This window comes from Hemibagrus wyckioides, linkage group LG14, assembly GCF_019097595.1.
Source record: "Hemibagrus wyckioides isolate EC202008001 linkage group LG14, SWU_Hwy_1.0, whole genome shotgun sequence".
In the NCBI taxonomy this organism is placed as follows: domain Eukaryota; kingdom Metazoa; phylum Chordata; class Actinopteri; order Siluriformes; family Bagridae; genus Hemibagrus; species Hemibagrus wyckioides.
The window spans coordinates 8,085,731-8,100,773 of record NC_080723.1 but is presented as its reverse complement, the minus strand read 5'-3'; the positions used below and the strand labels follow the sequence as shown (position 1 = coordinate 8,100,773).

At 39.0% G+C, this 15,043-nt stretch overlaps 1 protein-coding gene across 3 annotated transcripts in view; it reads left to right on the top strand.

Moving 5' to 3' along the window:
* The window catches only part of gsap (gamma-secretase activating protein), a 36,203-nt gene that overhangs the window by 8,945 nt on the left and 12,215 nt on the right, over positions 1 to 15,043 (top strand). For all 3 annotated transcript variants that reach the window (XR_009206448.1, XM_058407397.1, XM_058407398.1), the window contains exons 6-21: positions 1,273 to 1,361; positions 2,613 to 2,682; positions 2,960 to 3,009; positions 7,221 to 7,325; positions 9,066 to 9,122; positions 9,209 to 9,255; positions 9,355 to 9,434; positions 9,854 to 9,931; positions 10,016 to 10,102; positions 10,292 to 10,384; positions 11,085 to 11,302; positions 12,326 to 12,395; positions 12,548 to 12,627; positions 13,111 to 13,191; positions 13,613 to 13,747; positions 14,156 to 14,214. Coding sequence is in view for 2 of the 3 variants with exons in the window: in XM_058407397.1 (XP_058263380.1) it covers positions 1,273 to 1,361; positions 2,613 to 2,682; positions 2,960 to 3,009; positions 7,221 to 7,325; positions 9,066 to 9,122; positions 9,209 to 9,255; positions 9,355 to 9,434; positions 9,854 to 9,931; positions 10,016 to 10,102; positions 10,292 to 10,384; positions 11,085 to 11,302; positions 12,326 to 12,395; positions 12,548 to 12,627; positions 13,111 to 13,191; positions 13,613 to 13,747; positions 14,156 to 14,214 (1,399 nt within the window). In the remaining variant the exon portion in view is untranslated. The remainder of the gene's footprint in view (positions 1 to 1,272; positions 1,362 to 2,612; positions 2,683 to 2,959; positions 3,010 to 7,220; positions 7,326 to 9,065; positions 9,123 to 9,208; positions 9,256 to 9,354; positions 9,435 to 9,853; positions 9,932 to 10,015; positions 10,103 to 10,291; positions 10,385 to 11,084; positions 11,303 to 12,325; positions 12,396 to 12,547; positions 12,628 to 13,110; positions 13,192 to 13,612; positions 13,748 to 14,155; positions 14,215 to 15,043) is intronic.

Genomic DNA, 15,043 nt, shown 5'->3' with positions numbered 1-15,043 from the left:
CGTGGAAGTGTTTGGGAACGACAGCAACTCAGCCACGAAGTGGTAGGCCACGTAAACTGACGGAGCGGGGTCAGCGGATGCTGAGGCGCATAGTGCGAAGAGGTCGCCAACTTTCTGCAGAGTCAATCGCTACAGACCTCCAAACTTCATGTGGCCTTCAGATTAGCTCAAGAACAGTGCGCAGAGAGCTTCATGGAATGGGTTTCCATGGCCGAGCAGCTGCATCCAAGCCATACATCACCAAGTGCAATGCAAAGCATTGGATGCAGTGGTGTAAAGCACGCCGCCACTGGACTCTAGAGCAGTGGAGACGCGTTCTCTGGAGTGACGAATCGCGCTTCTCCATCTGGCAATCTGATGGACGAGTCTGGGTTTGGCGGTTGCCAGGAGAACGGTACTTGTCTGACTGCATTGTGCCAAGTGTAAAGTTTGGTGGAGGGGGGATTATGGTGTGGGGTTGTTTTTCAGGAGCTGGGCTTGGCCCCTTAGTTCCAGTGAAAGAAACTCTGAATGCTTCAGCATACCAAGACATTTTGGACAATTCCATGCTCCCAACTTTGTAGGAACAGTTTGGAGCTGGCCCCTTCCTCTTCCAACATGACTGTGCACCAGTGCACAAAGCAAGGTCCATAAAGACATGGATGACAGAGTCTGGTGTGGATGAACTTGACTGGCCTGCACAGAGTCCTGACCTCAACCCGATAGAACACCTTTGGGATGAATTAGAGCGGAGACTGAGAGCCAGGCCTTCTCGTCCAACATCAGTGTGTGACCTCACAAATGCGCTTCTGGAAGAATGGTCAAAAATTCCCATAAACACACTCCTAAACCTTGTGGACAGCCTTCCCAGAAGAGTTGAAGCTGTTATAGCTGCAAAGGGTGGACCGACGTCATATTGAACCGTATGGATTAGGAATGGGATGTCACTTAAGTTCATATGCGAGTCAAGGCAGGTGAGCGAATACTTTTGGCAATATAGTGTATCTTGGTCACCACGAAAAGGTAATTGTGCTGCAAAGCTAAAAAACGTAGCACAGTCAAGGTGAGTGTAAATGTTTAAATTCTTAAGTTCAGCTATTTAGCACCGATCTCCATCGGTTCATTCTACACACCAAGGGGAAAGTGTCCATGGAGAAATGGCAGCCAGATACACACAGCTTACTCTTAACTGGGTATAACGTTGTTCTGACTGTATTTCCCAATAACCTAACCTGCCAGTATATACATGGAATTAATATATGTTTATATTTTTTCCCCAATTTTTCCCCCTAGTTTCAAAATACCTGACTCTCCTTATTGAAATACATCCAGTTAACAACACTAAGGTTATAAAAGCTGTGGATTGCAAGGTCAAAGTTCAGGTAGGCTGCAGTCATTTTGATAATCACCATACAGCAGTTAGCATGTGATAAAAAACTTTTTTCAGGTGACAAATTAAAGAAAAAGCAATATAAAGTCACTAGATCTGTACTGGAGGGATGAACAACCAAAGATATTTCTTCAGCCGGTGTTTTGATGATGGTGGTGGAAAGCGCTGTGTTTTTTGGTTTTAATATTTTTATTGAATTTTCAGTATTACATATACAAAACATTTAACAAACCCCCAGCCCTTACCAACAAAATCCTAGAGTAGCACTCTGTCCATTAAATCTGATAAGAATTACAGATGTTGTTAGAGAAAAAAAATCAAATGATAATAAATAAATAAAATTAAATAAAATTAATGAATTAAAAAAGGGAGGAGGGGCTCCAAGTGTCATCTGAAAGTGGTCCTCCAAGGTCTTCCTCCTAAGCTCTCTTAATGTTATCTAAGGAGGAAGATGCCTGATTATTCAGCTCTTTTTTTACTTTTCATGCTACACAATGAAGTTAGTGCTAGTCCTATTCACGTGCATTTGGACAAAACGTCATAACGTTGCTCTAGGCTGCTATACTGTATATAGTTTAGACACCCCTGATCTGAGTCATTAGTTTAGTAACCAGTCAAGTTCATCAAATAATAAAAAAAATGAATTCTAACTTTTTTAATCTACTCAATGAAGTCAGTGCTATTCCTATTCATGTGCATTTGAAAAAGTATAATTCATCGAAATTGCTGTTCTGACCTTGAGGATAAGAACCCCTGGTCCAACCTTAAACATTTTTAACATGCTGGAGCAATCAAATATAATATCAGGCATCTACTAACTGACATTAACTAACTATAAGTAACCAGGTTAGCATATTTTTCTTACTAATTCCATCATCAGTTGACTACTAAACTAAACTAAAACTGATCTCATTTGATGGTTAAGATCTGGTGACGTATGATATCAAACTATTTAGTGAATCCTGGTGCCTTTTGCATGGGGACATTTATACTCAGGAGAGGTGACTCCTTGCAGGATAAACACATTTCATCATTATATAAAGATGATGACTAAGAATAACTTCATTACTTTGCAGTGACCTTTTCCTCTAAGAGGAAAAGTGAAGCCAAATCATGGCATCAAATTGCCTTCCATAGCATATCAGAGCCACTACTTTTCCTTAATTTGTCACCTCTTCTTACATCTGTGTAATAGTGGCAACTCTAGGTATTGATGATAAAGATACTGTTTCATTTTCTTTAGTTCCTGTATCCTCACTTGTCCCGGAACAGTGTGCTGGAAAGTCATTTGCTGGTGGCAGCAGAAGACGGCTGTATGTATTGGAGTGGTGATGATCCTCTGTGCTTCAGCTAATCAGTTTATTAACATTTTATCAATTAACAGTTTGTTGTGGCTTTGGAGCCTTTACTGTATTTCCATATGTTTATTAGACTTACATAACATAATGCTTCTAACTTATTCAGATGGTAGCACTAATGTTTAAGGATTAACTTTAGTGTTGTGAAGTCATTTGAATGTTATAACTATAGACAGGTTTTTAAGCCATTGTTCAATCAAATGTATTGTATTGATTATTATGTTTTGTTTAGATATTGACCAGTACCACATTTTGCTGGGGAGTCAGGAAGGCTGTAAAGTTGTGAGTGTTTGTACTGCATGCAGTATATATTATAAAATGCTGTATACACTATATGACTAAAGGTATTTGGACCCCTGACCATCACACCTGTATGTACCTATTCCAAAACCATGGCCATTAACATGGAGCTGGCCCCCCTTTGTTGTAGCAGCCTTCTCTCTTTTGGAAAGGGTTTCCATTAGATGTTGGAGCGAGGCTGTGCGGATTTCTGATCATTCAGCTACAAGAGCATTCGTGAGATCAGACACTGATGTTGTAAGAGTGAGGAGGTCTGGGGTTCAGTTGGTGTTCCAGTTCATCCCAAAGGTGTTCAGTGGGGTTGAGTCAGGGCTCTGTGCAGGACACTCCAGTTCTTCCACTCCAACCTTAACCTCTACACCATGTCTTCATGGAGCTCTGTGCTTTGTGTACAGGGGCATTGTCATGCTGGTACAGAGTTTGAGTCTCTTAGTTCCAGTGAAGGGAAATTGTAAAGCTACAGCATACAGAGACATACTATACGGCTGTGTGCTTCTGACTTTGTGATATCAGTTTGGGGCAGAACCACATACAGCAGGCAAAATAAGTATTGAACGCGTCAGCATTTTTACTCTGTAAATATATTTCTAAAGTGTATATTTCAAACCATAGATGTCCATAAATTATGTTATGTGTAATAATGTGAAATGAAACAGAAGAAAAGTGTTGAACACATGAAGAAAGGGAGGTGCAAAAAGGCATGGAAAGCCAAGACACCAGCTGAAATCAATCAGTAATTAGTAATTGCCCCTTCTCAGTGCAAATTAAAATCAGCTGCTGGCATATAAAAAGGTGTCTCATTACCAAGGTGTCACACAAGAAACATCGCATGATGGGTAAAAGCAAAGAGCTCTCTCTCAAGACCTTTGCAACCTTATTGTTATAAAACATACTGATGGCATTGATTACAGAACGATTTCAAAACTTCTGAATGATACAGTGAGCACTGTTGGGGCCATAATACGGAAGTAAGAACGAACAACATCGAACAACGAACAAAGAAAGAACATCATTTCACCATAAACCGGCCACGACCAGGTGCTCCTCGCAGGACTTCTGACAGAGGAGTGAAAAGAATTGTCAGAAGAGTTGTCCAAGAGCCAAGGACCACTTGTGGAGAGCTTCAGAAACACCTGGAATAAGCAGGTACAATTGTATCAGAGAGAACTATAAGTAATGCACAACCGCCATGGCCTATATGCACGCTTACCACGCAAGACTCCATTGCTGAAGAAAAAGCATGTAAAATGTAACTCTTTGAATGCCATAATACACACCATGTTTGAAGGACAAATGGCACTGACATACCCCCAAAAAAACATACATAAAAAAAAAAACATAACAGTAAAGTTTGCAGGTGGGAACATCATGGTTATATATATATATATATATATATACATATATATATATATATATATATATATATATATATATATATATATATATATATATATATATATAAATATACACTATATTGCCAAAAGTATTCGCTCACCCATCCAAATAATCAGAATCAGGTGTTCCAATCACTTCCATGGCCACAGATGTATAAAATCAAGCACCTAGGCAGGCAGACTGTTTTTACAAACATTTGTGAAAGAATGGGTCGCTCTCAGGAGTGAATTCCAGCGTGGAACTGTGATAGGATGCCACCTGTGCAACAAATCCAGTCGTGAAATTTCCTCGCTCCTAAATATTCCACAGTCAACTGTCAGCTGTATTATAAGAACGTGGAAGTGTTTGGGAACGACAGCAACTCAGCCACGAAGTGGTAGGCCACGTAAACTGACGGAGCGGGGTCAGCGGATGCTGAGGCGCATAGTGCGAAGAGGTCGCCAACTTTCTGCAGAGTCAATCGCTACAGACCTCCAAACTTCATGTGGCCTTCAGATTAGCTCAAGAACAGTGCGCAGAGAGCTTCATGGAATGGGTTTCCATGGCCGAGCAGCTGCATCCAAGCCATACATCACCAAGTGCAATGCAAAGCGTCGGATGCAGTGGTGTAAAGCACGCCGCCACTGGACTCTAGAGCAGTGGAGACGCGTTCTCTGGAGTGACGAATCGTGCTTCTCCATCTGGCAATCTGATGGACAAGTCTGGGTTTGGCGGTTGCCAGAAGTACGGTACTTGTCTGACTGCATTGTGCCAAGTGTAAAGTTTGGTGGAGGGGGGATTATGGTGTGGGGTTGTTTTTCAGGAGCTGGGCTTGGCCTCTTAGTTCCAGTGAAAGGAACTCTGAATGCTTCAGCATACCAAGACATTTTGGACAATTCCATGCTCCCAACTTTGTGGGAACAGTTTGGAGCTGGCCCCTTCCTCTTCCAACATGACTGTGCACCAGTGCACAAAGCAAGGTCCATAAAGACATGGATGATAGAGTCTGGTGTGGATGAACTTGACTGGCCTACACAGAGTCCTGACCTCAACCCGATAGAACACCTTTGGGATGAATTAGAGCGGAGACTGAGAGCCAGGCCTTCTCGTCCAACATCAGTGTGTGACCTCACAAATGCGCTTCTGGAAGAATGGTCAAAAATTCCCATGAACACACTCCTAAACTTTGTGGACAGCCTTCCCAGAAGAGTTGAAGGTGTTATAGCTGCAAAGGGCGGACCGACGTCATATTGAACCCTATGGATTAGGAATGGGATGTCGCTTAAGTTCATATGCGAGTCAAGGCAGGTGAGCGAATACTTTTGGCAATATAGTGTGTATAATATAATTGAAGGAAGGGTGAATGGAAAAATGTACCAAGATGTTCTTGATAAAAATTTGCTGCAATCTACCAAGATGATGAAGATGAAACAAGGGTGGACATTTGCACGACAATGATCCCGATGACAATGATCCTAAACACACAGCCAAGAAAACTCTCAATTGGTTTCGGAGAAAGAAAATAAAGCTGCTAGAATGGCCCAGTCAATGACTTGAATCCAGTTGAAAATCTGTGGAAAAATGTACCAATGAAATGTACAGGTCATAGAAAATGCCCACCGAACCTTCAAGATTTGAAGACTGTTTGTGTGGAGGAATGGGCCAAAATCACACCTGAGCAATGCATGCAACTAGTTTCTCCATACAGGAGGCATCTTGAAGCTGTCATTACCAACAAAGGCTTTTGTATGAAGTATTAAATAATTTCAGTAAGCATTTTCAATACTTTTTCCCTGTCATTTCACATTATTACACATAACTTACTTTATGGACATCTATGGTTTGATTTCTTTGCATGTGTGGATTGCATGGGTTGTTACCCACATCTGGTGAAAATGTCAATAGCACCTTTAGAAATATATTTACTGACACAAATGGTGGCGTTGTATGGGTGTGATGGTTAGGGGTGCACATACCTTTGGCCATATAGAGCATATTATCACATTTTAATGTATTAGGGGACAGCCAACACAACATCTTTGCTGTGCAACTTTGACTTTTTTATCTTGCATGTAAAAGTACATCACTTTGATTTGTCAATTAAAAAAAAACAGCAGTAGTGAAAGGTGGCAGCACTGAGAAAGAAAAGATCCATCCATTTTAACTCATGTGAGAATGAGTTGTATCTTTACAGTTAAGTTTAAACCATAGAAACTATATTACATACCATAATAATCATGGGTACTATATTATTAAATTCACTTCCATTTCATTTGTTTAGCACTTTTCAGAATGGACAAATCAGCTTTCCAGAAATCCAGATCACTAATGAGCAAGCCTCCAGCATTGTAGCCAAAGAGGAATTCAATGAGATGAAACTTTGAGAGGAAACCCATCCTCATCTGTGTAACACCAGATATAATATAAACCAGATATAAATCACGTAACTGTATGTTGTACAGTCAGGCAGTGTTAAGTGTGTTAGAAAGCTCTTCAGTATAATCTTCAGTGGCGACAGCATCCAAACATGCTAGGAATAGTCACTAATAGTTGAAAAAATACATTTCTGGTAGATATTCTTCTGAAGTTAAGCCAAAGCATACTCACATTTCATTTTCAGCATTTAGATTTTGTTTTAATTTGTTTTTACTTCACCAGCATAACAACACGGGCAGTTGAGAAATCAGTGTATTTTATTTATTAATTTATTTTGCTCGAAGAGAATGTGAAATTTCCTTGAGAGAGGCTTTTATTTAACATATTTTTTCATATGATGATTATTGAGTAGCTGAGAATGTTTCTGATGTTTGATGTAACAGGTGATGCAGAACACAGAGCATCTGGTGAAAGACAGAGTGACAGATGAGTTCTGCTGGGTTCAGTGGGACTTGGACAACCAGAGACTCTTCTTCCTCACAAGCAGGGTCAGAATTCCCCCTTTTTCTTCTAGTCTTAGGAATAAAGCTACTGTAGCAGATCTTCCTACAGAAACAAGAAACAGGCATATAAAGAGCTCATTTGGTGCTGGATGTTTGAAGCGTAGAAGACAGTGAGCCTCATTTATCAAGCCGGATAAGAACAGATTTAGTCATAAATCATTCAAAGGAGCATTTACACAAAATTACACAAATTCATGAAAATTCCATAATTTCAGAAAAAGGTTGCGTTCTCCTTCTGCTTCTGGTTTTGCAAGTCTCCAGTTGCTGAACTATGAAGTCACCAGCAGGCGTTTCTGCTACTGGTTGCTGTAGTAAAACTGCGTTTGTCAGAATATGGCACAACTAGATGAAGGAGAAGTAGTGTGTGCACTTTACCATAGATCACGTGCACTCTACTTTCTTGTTCCCATGTTCCCATTGGTAGTTGCTGCACAGTTCAACTTTTTTCCAAACTCTGTCACATCGCCATCTCTCATTTTTAATGTATGAAAAGTCACTGTATTTGTGAAAGTAGAGAAGACTAAGACACTAATATAAACTTCAGATGAACGACTCATATAAATTGTAATGAGGTAATTCATATATATACTGATTACATATTCATCAAATTCAAATTTTATTTGTCACATACACAATAATACACAGTACGACATGTTGTGAAATGTTTTTTTTATGACGGAAATAAAAATGTAAAAACACTAGAAGAAAAGAAGAATCTAAAAAGAATCATAAAAAGAATAGAATATAAGAAAATAATACAAAATACGTATAATATAAAATAGACTATCTGTCAGGAACAGCTGGACAGTTCCCTGCCAGGCCCTGAGAGGGCGCTGGCAGGTGAATCTCGGAAGCCTGCTTCTTCGTGTGTATTTTGTGTCATGCCTTTCCTATTTTTCTCCTTCCTGTTGTATAACCTGTTCCCCATTTACCTTAAAGTCTAGCCCTATAAATAGGGATCCTTGCATTCCTGTCCTTGTCGGTCATTGTTCATCTGCGCTGTAGTTTTGTCCTGTGTCTGGTTATGTTATGTTCTTGTTTTTGCTAAGGATTATGTTTAGGTTTTAGATGTCTAGTGTTAGGTTAGTCTGCCCCATGTCTTGTGTTTATGTTAATAAAACAGTATCTGAATTGAATCCCGCACCTGGGTCTTTCTCCATGGTGTGCCGGCGTATGCAACCACCATGGCACAGGGCGGGGGCGTCCAGACATTACACTATCATTATACAGTATATAAAAATAAACAACTATAGAATAGAATAAGACATAGTTAAAGTTAAAGTGTCATTATCACACATACACAAGAATTAAAAAACAAACTCAGAAACTGTTTCCAAAACGTTTGTAGATAAGGTAGATTTTTTTAGTTCACTTTGGTGTACATGATCATTTACACACATCTTTAAGAAAAGATATAGAAGATAAATGAGACCCAGTTGATGTATTTAAGGAGGACTTCATGTGCTTGCCTCTGAACTAGTGTAACAGCAGTATCACACATCAGAGTGATTTTTATTTCTTTTGCTCCCACTGTGTATTTTTTTAGAAGGTCAGAACTCTCACATTTTCACATCTACTCACATTTTATTTCTAATTTATTTATCTGTGCCACCTTATAAAAAGAGCATAGTGAATAGAAAACCATTCTTTTCTACATCAATGCTTTTACCTGCATTACTACCATTTATTTTCTAAATGTTTTTCTGTCTTTTTTTTTTTTTTTAGGAGAAATACACGCTCAAGTGTGTGCAGTTTTTCCCTGGTCACAATTTTGAGACCCTGGTAAATATATAGATCATTGTCAGTACTTTAGAGTTGCATTAGGTTTGAAGAGAGATTTTAAGTCTGTTATTTTTTATATATGACAGTTTGAACTCCCCTTGGAGTTACCCAGTGATCCTTTCACCTCTGTGAGGTAAGCAGTGCATAAGTTTTATTTTTAGTGGTATATATCTCAATAACATTTTGTTGAACACAGAGCGAAAGTGTAGTTTTCATGTTTTGCTTTGCATAGGTTTATTAATTTTGGACATGATCACTACCAAGAGCAGGAAAATGAGGGAATACAACTAATGGTATTTACAGACAGAACAGGCAAGTCATTTGTTGAACTTTTTTTCAGTCTTTAGAAATGGTATTGAATGCTGTATAGTTACACATTAATGAACAATGTCAGTGATTACTGTTTTATATTCTTCACTTGGGATAGAAATTGAAATAGAAATGTTCATGTTGGCAACAAAAGTCCAAATAATGAATGAATATGGCAACAGTATTGGAAATGTGATCAGATATACTGGCTTTATGATTAAACTATAATATTCAGAATGTGAAATCTACAGTAATGTGTTAATCCAATGGAACAAGCCCATATTTGTATATTAATGATAACTTCATTTGCAACTGCAGATTGTAGCAAGTTTTGTCTTTTAATAATTTATTAGAGCAAATAGTAACTTCTTCTGGAACTTATATGAACCTCTATATGAACCTCTTGCCTTTTCTTCTCACAGGAATCATGTGTGTGTGCTACAGCCATCCCCTGCATGGTGCTGAGGATTACATGTACACAATTGCATTTGTGCACAGAGGTACAAGGACTGCTGCACTATTTGTAAATAAACTCACATTTGTTAATTTGATAACCTTTTTTTCTAAATGATTTGTTTATTCAGGCTTCAGTAAGACTTTCACTGTAGCACTTGAGCAAACTGTACCACCAAGCAGCATGGCAAACTTCCAGCCACTCTTCATCTGTTTGGGTCAGTGCCAGAAACTGAAACATTAAGTCTCACACCTGCAATTTGTAATTTCCAAATGCATTATCAATCAATCATCAGAATCATGCTCTTATTGTATCGTATATTTATTCTGTTGATGCATGATGTGCAGTCAGATTTATCTAAGTGTGAATTCTCCTAATATACAAAATATATGAAACTCTGCCATAGGTCATTATGTTGTAGTTTATCTTGCTGGCCACTTCCTTCACCTCATCAACTGCATCCAGCAGGACCTGCTCTGTCACAGCCTCTTTCTGTCAGGTAGGGAGCAAAGAATACTACAGACACTGACAACTAATGTCACTAATCAATAAATCACTAATATGTAGTGATAAACAAAAGACAACAACAAATTTCCAACTACAGTTGGAAAATAAGAGCTCAAATGGATCAAGTGCCTTACTCATTGGCTAAATTGTGTAGTTCAGTTCAGTTTTATTTGTTGTTTGTGCTTTGCCACACAGCAAATTTGAATCTAATTTGAGTTCATCTGGAAGAAACCTTGTGAGGAACCAGACTCAAAAGGGAAGAATCCATTTTGGGGGAAACTGGATAATGTGATTATAAACATTACAGAGTTGAAGAGTAAAGGCAAACAAAACAAGATGTAAAAAAGCATATTGTAAAGGAAAGTCTTTAGACAAGTCTTTTTGATTATAGCTGACGTTCTTTGAGTGTAAAAGTCTTCAGAAGCTTTGTGAGATTATTTTAAAAAATGTGCACAGGCATCAGACCTTCAGATGTGTACTGGCTCCTGACATACAGCTAAGTATGCCACTTAAGGTATCGCTAGATTCACTGGCGATTGAATAGTCTCTTATAACCAGAGCACTTTCAACAGGTTTCTCAGTGGTCATCTCACAGAGAGGGCAAATGGACACCTCCTCATATTTTGTTTCACTATAAGCTGCTATTCAGTGTGTGTTTCTTCATTTCTTACATTCTGCACCTTGGCCTGCAGGTGCTGATGCTCATGTGGATGCATTGGGAGTCAACCATGTTTTAGCAAGCATTTCTGGTCACAAGCTGCTGGATGGGTGGATGGGCAGGATATATACCATCAACCTCAACCAGGATTTCCTGCTTCAGCTGCTGTTTAACCCTAATCGGCCTGAGGCACAACGTCTTGCTGCTCTTCACTGTGTAATGGTCCACCTTGGACCTGACCAGGAGAATAAGGTAGGATAGAAGGAGAGAAAGAAGCTGAGGGAGAGGAAGAGGGGAGTGATTGAATGGCAGACGTGAGCACTTTTCACTTTGTAAACTAAGGATAAGATAAGATGAAACTTTATCAAGTTTATTAATCGCGAAAGAAATTCTTTTGCCAGAGATGGCTTCAAGAGTACACAAGAAAAATAAATATAAATGAAATATGGTACAGATACAAAACGTACAAAAAGAAAGATGACTGCACATAGTTTGATATTAACTTACATATTGTAAATTGGGATAGTGTACATAATAATACAGTAAATTTTGTGTCATTTTGTGTTGAATATTTATCTTGTTAAAAGATCCAGTGTGAGCTTTTTGACACAAACTCATAAAGTGTAAAAAGTTTGCTCTACAATTTACAGTAATTTACGTGCAACCTGGATACTGTACACATTTACTCTAATATTTATAATAAACAGCTATATAACATTTTTACAGTCACATCTTAATGTTGTATAAAATATCAAATAACCCAGTTAACTTCCTCAATTGGCTAATGCAGGATACGACTGAGCTGAAGGTTAAGGGTCTTGCCAAAAAATGACAGCTTGGCATGCTGGGATTTCAACACACATCCTTCTGATCTGTGACTCAAAACCTTAATCGTTACTATAACACTGCACTGATTCAACTGATTCTACCACTGAATTAACTTTACTAAAAGATTGCAATGCATCAGTGAAAGCTTGTTGAGCTACGTTATTTGCTATTTTGATCCACCAGGAATCTTATGTACATTTTTCTGGCCACAAGCTTCAGGATCTTAAATGGTGCAGTCTGATTGGCTGTCCACACTTTAGGGTATATACAGCTGCATGTCTTGTTGAAATAGGATTTTTGTGTTCAGATTATCTGATTGAGTAAATCAGATTAATCAGAGTAAATCAGACTTCCAGGACTGAGGGTTGATTTGTCCATATTTGTGTATGGGGAAATGGGAAAGAAATCATGATGTGAATTTTAATTTGCATTGCATTCTCTATCCAGATCATCTACTGGATCAGTGAAAACATGATGAGCTTTAATGCATTCGATCAGATTCAGGAGTTTATTCTGGGTAAGTAGGAATGGGTGCTTTTTTGTGTGTTTGTGTGTGTGGGTGTGTGTGTTTCTGTAGTGTTTGCAGAGTGTGTGTGTGTTGTATGTAGAGGTGCATAGGTCAAGGCAGTGTAATTGTATGACATGATATCCGTCCTTCTTTCACCTTAGGTTCTTTATACCAGAAGTCCTGTCAGCAATCTCTCAGTCTTAATAAAGTGCTTCCATACTCATCTGTGTTTGAGAAGAAGGTAATTTAATATTTAAACCGCCCTTTGACAACAATCTTCCAACACATACTATTCATATATCACACACTACAAATACAACAAATTTGTTATAAAAACATCTGGCCCTTAGATCATACTCCTTTCTGTAAAAGTTCAGACTGATTCTATACACTTTAACAGACTTGTTATTTTATAGCAATGTAGGTAAGCAGGTATTTTGTCAGGTCAGGGTTTATAGAATGTTCCTTACAGGAGTCATCATCACCATTAATAAGTAGCACTGAATATAATAGACCTACTGTTCCAAATAAGATATTGGTCCTGTGAGTGTCGGTATAGTTATTTTTGATCCTGAAAGAAGAAGCAAGTAACAAAGGGAATGTAGAGAAGTGAAATTATTGTTGAGAGAAATGAAAAATGAAAGCAGAACTGAACATGTGGGATTTTTTTTGCTGTCACTACATATAATAAAGAATAAACATAAAGAACTGTTTTGTACTGCAGGAACTTCCTGTAGCGCTGACTGCTATCCCGGGTGTGAAGTGCACACCTGAGCTGCTCACTCAGCCAGTAATTAAAGGGAAGGTAATGAACAATTCTGTTTATTTCTCTCAGGATTTTACATGACTGTGGACTGATGACCTGGCAAAAAGATTAGTTTAGATGACACCTGCAGAAATGAAGCATTAACCAAAGAAGAAGTACAAAGAAAAACATTAGGATTATCAAATAAATAATATCAAATAAGTAATATTCTCTGTAAATAAGTGGTTGTTAAATATGATGTGTGACAATGAAATTAAGCTGAACTTCATTTGATTCATTTGAATACATTTCTGGAAATTCCATATAGGACAAATTTGTGTAAAAACATTAATCTTGTTTAATAGAGCAACGGAAGCCTTAAACTGATTAACACTGTTGTATATTTCATGTTTATTCACTGTGCTCTGGATTTTCTCAGCATGTGTCAGATTGAATCTTGTTTTCCTTTTGTGTGTTAAAGGTCAGGAGTCTGCAGGGTTACTGGAATGAGCTACAGTGGGTTATTGAAAGGACAAAATATTTTGAGACCTTGCCAAACCCTCGCTATCGGTTCTCTCAGATCAAGGGTGACTGGACCAAACTGCAGGCAGCACTGGTGAGAGCACATGCAAACCTCCTAATATCTGTAGCAGTAAAGCATTGTTATCTATCTAAGTGTTCACAGGTTAAACCTGTCTCTGAAAGGACATTGGTATTGCTAGGCTGATTTCTGTTTGGACAATACATTTACTTACATATCAAATAGTAACCATGTGTTCTGTGACTAATAATGATGTGGGGATGTGGTAGCTCAATGGTTTAGGCATTGGACTGCTCATCCAAAGGTTGTGAATTTGAATCCCAGGTCAACCAAGATGCCACTGTTGGGCCTCTGAGAAAGGCCCTTAATGTTTTATACAAATTGCTCAGTTGTATAAAATGAGATAAAAATGTAAGTCGCTCTGGAAGGGCATCTGCCAAATGCTGTAAATGTAAAATATAATGACCTATAATATGTTTACAGAACTCAGAGAAAAAAAAATCCTTAAACTACCTGCAACAACTTGAGGAAAACACCAAAAAGTAAGTGGAGTGCTCTGTGTGTGTGTGTGTGTGTGAATGAGGTGGGTGGTGTGTGTGCCTATGTGCGTATGTGTCTGTGTGGGTATGGTGTGTGTTTCCGTCTCTGTGTATGTGTGTCTGTATGAGGTGGGTGGTGTGTGTGTGTGTGTGTGTGTCACTGCGTGTTTATATACTAATCAGGCATAACATTATGACCACCTGCCTAATATTGTGTTGGGCACGGTGCACACAGTATCCTGCCGAAAGAGACCACAGCCATCAGGAAATAGTGTTTCCATAAAAGGGGGTACATGCTTAGGTAGGTGGTATGTGTCAAAGTAACATCCACATGGAAGGCAGGACCCAAGGTTTCCCAGCAGAACATTGCCCAAAGCATGACATTGCTTTTGCCGGCTTGCCTTCTTCCCATAGTGCATCCTGGTGTCACGTGTTCCAATGCACACGCACCTGGCCATCCACGTGGTGTTAAAGAAAACCTGGTTCATCAGACCAGGCCTTCTTCCAGTGCTCCGTGGTACAGTTCTGATGCTCATGTGCCCATTGTTAGCACTTTCGGCGGTGCACAGGGGTCAGCATGGGCACCCTGACACAACAAACTGTGATGGACTGTATATTCTGACACCTTTCTATCAGAACTAGAATTAAAGTGTTCAGCAATTTGAGCAACAGTAGCCTTTGCTCCCCATGTACACCAATGAGTTGTTGGATCGGACTACACAGGCCAGCCTTCGCTCCCCATGTACATCAATGAGCCGCCCATGACCCTGTCGTCGGTTCACCACTGTTCCTTCCTTGGAACACTTTTGATAGATACTGACCACTGCAGACC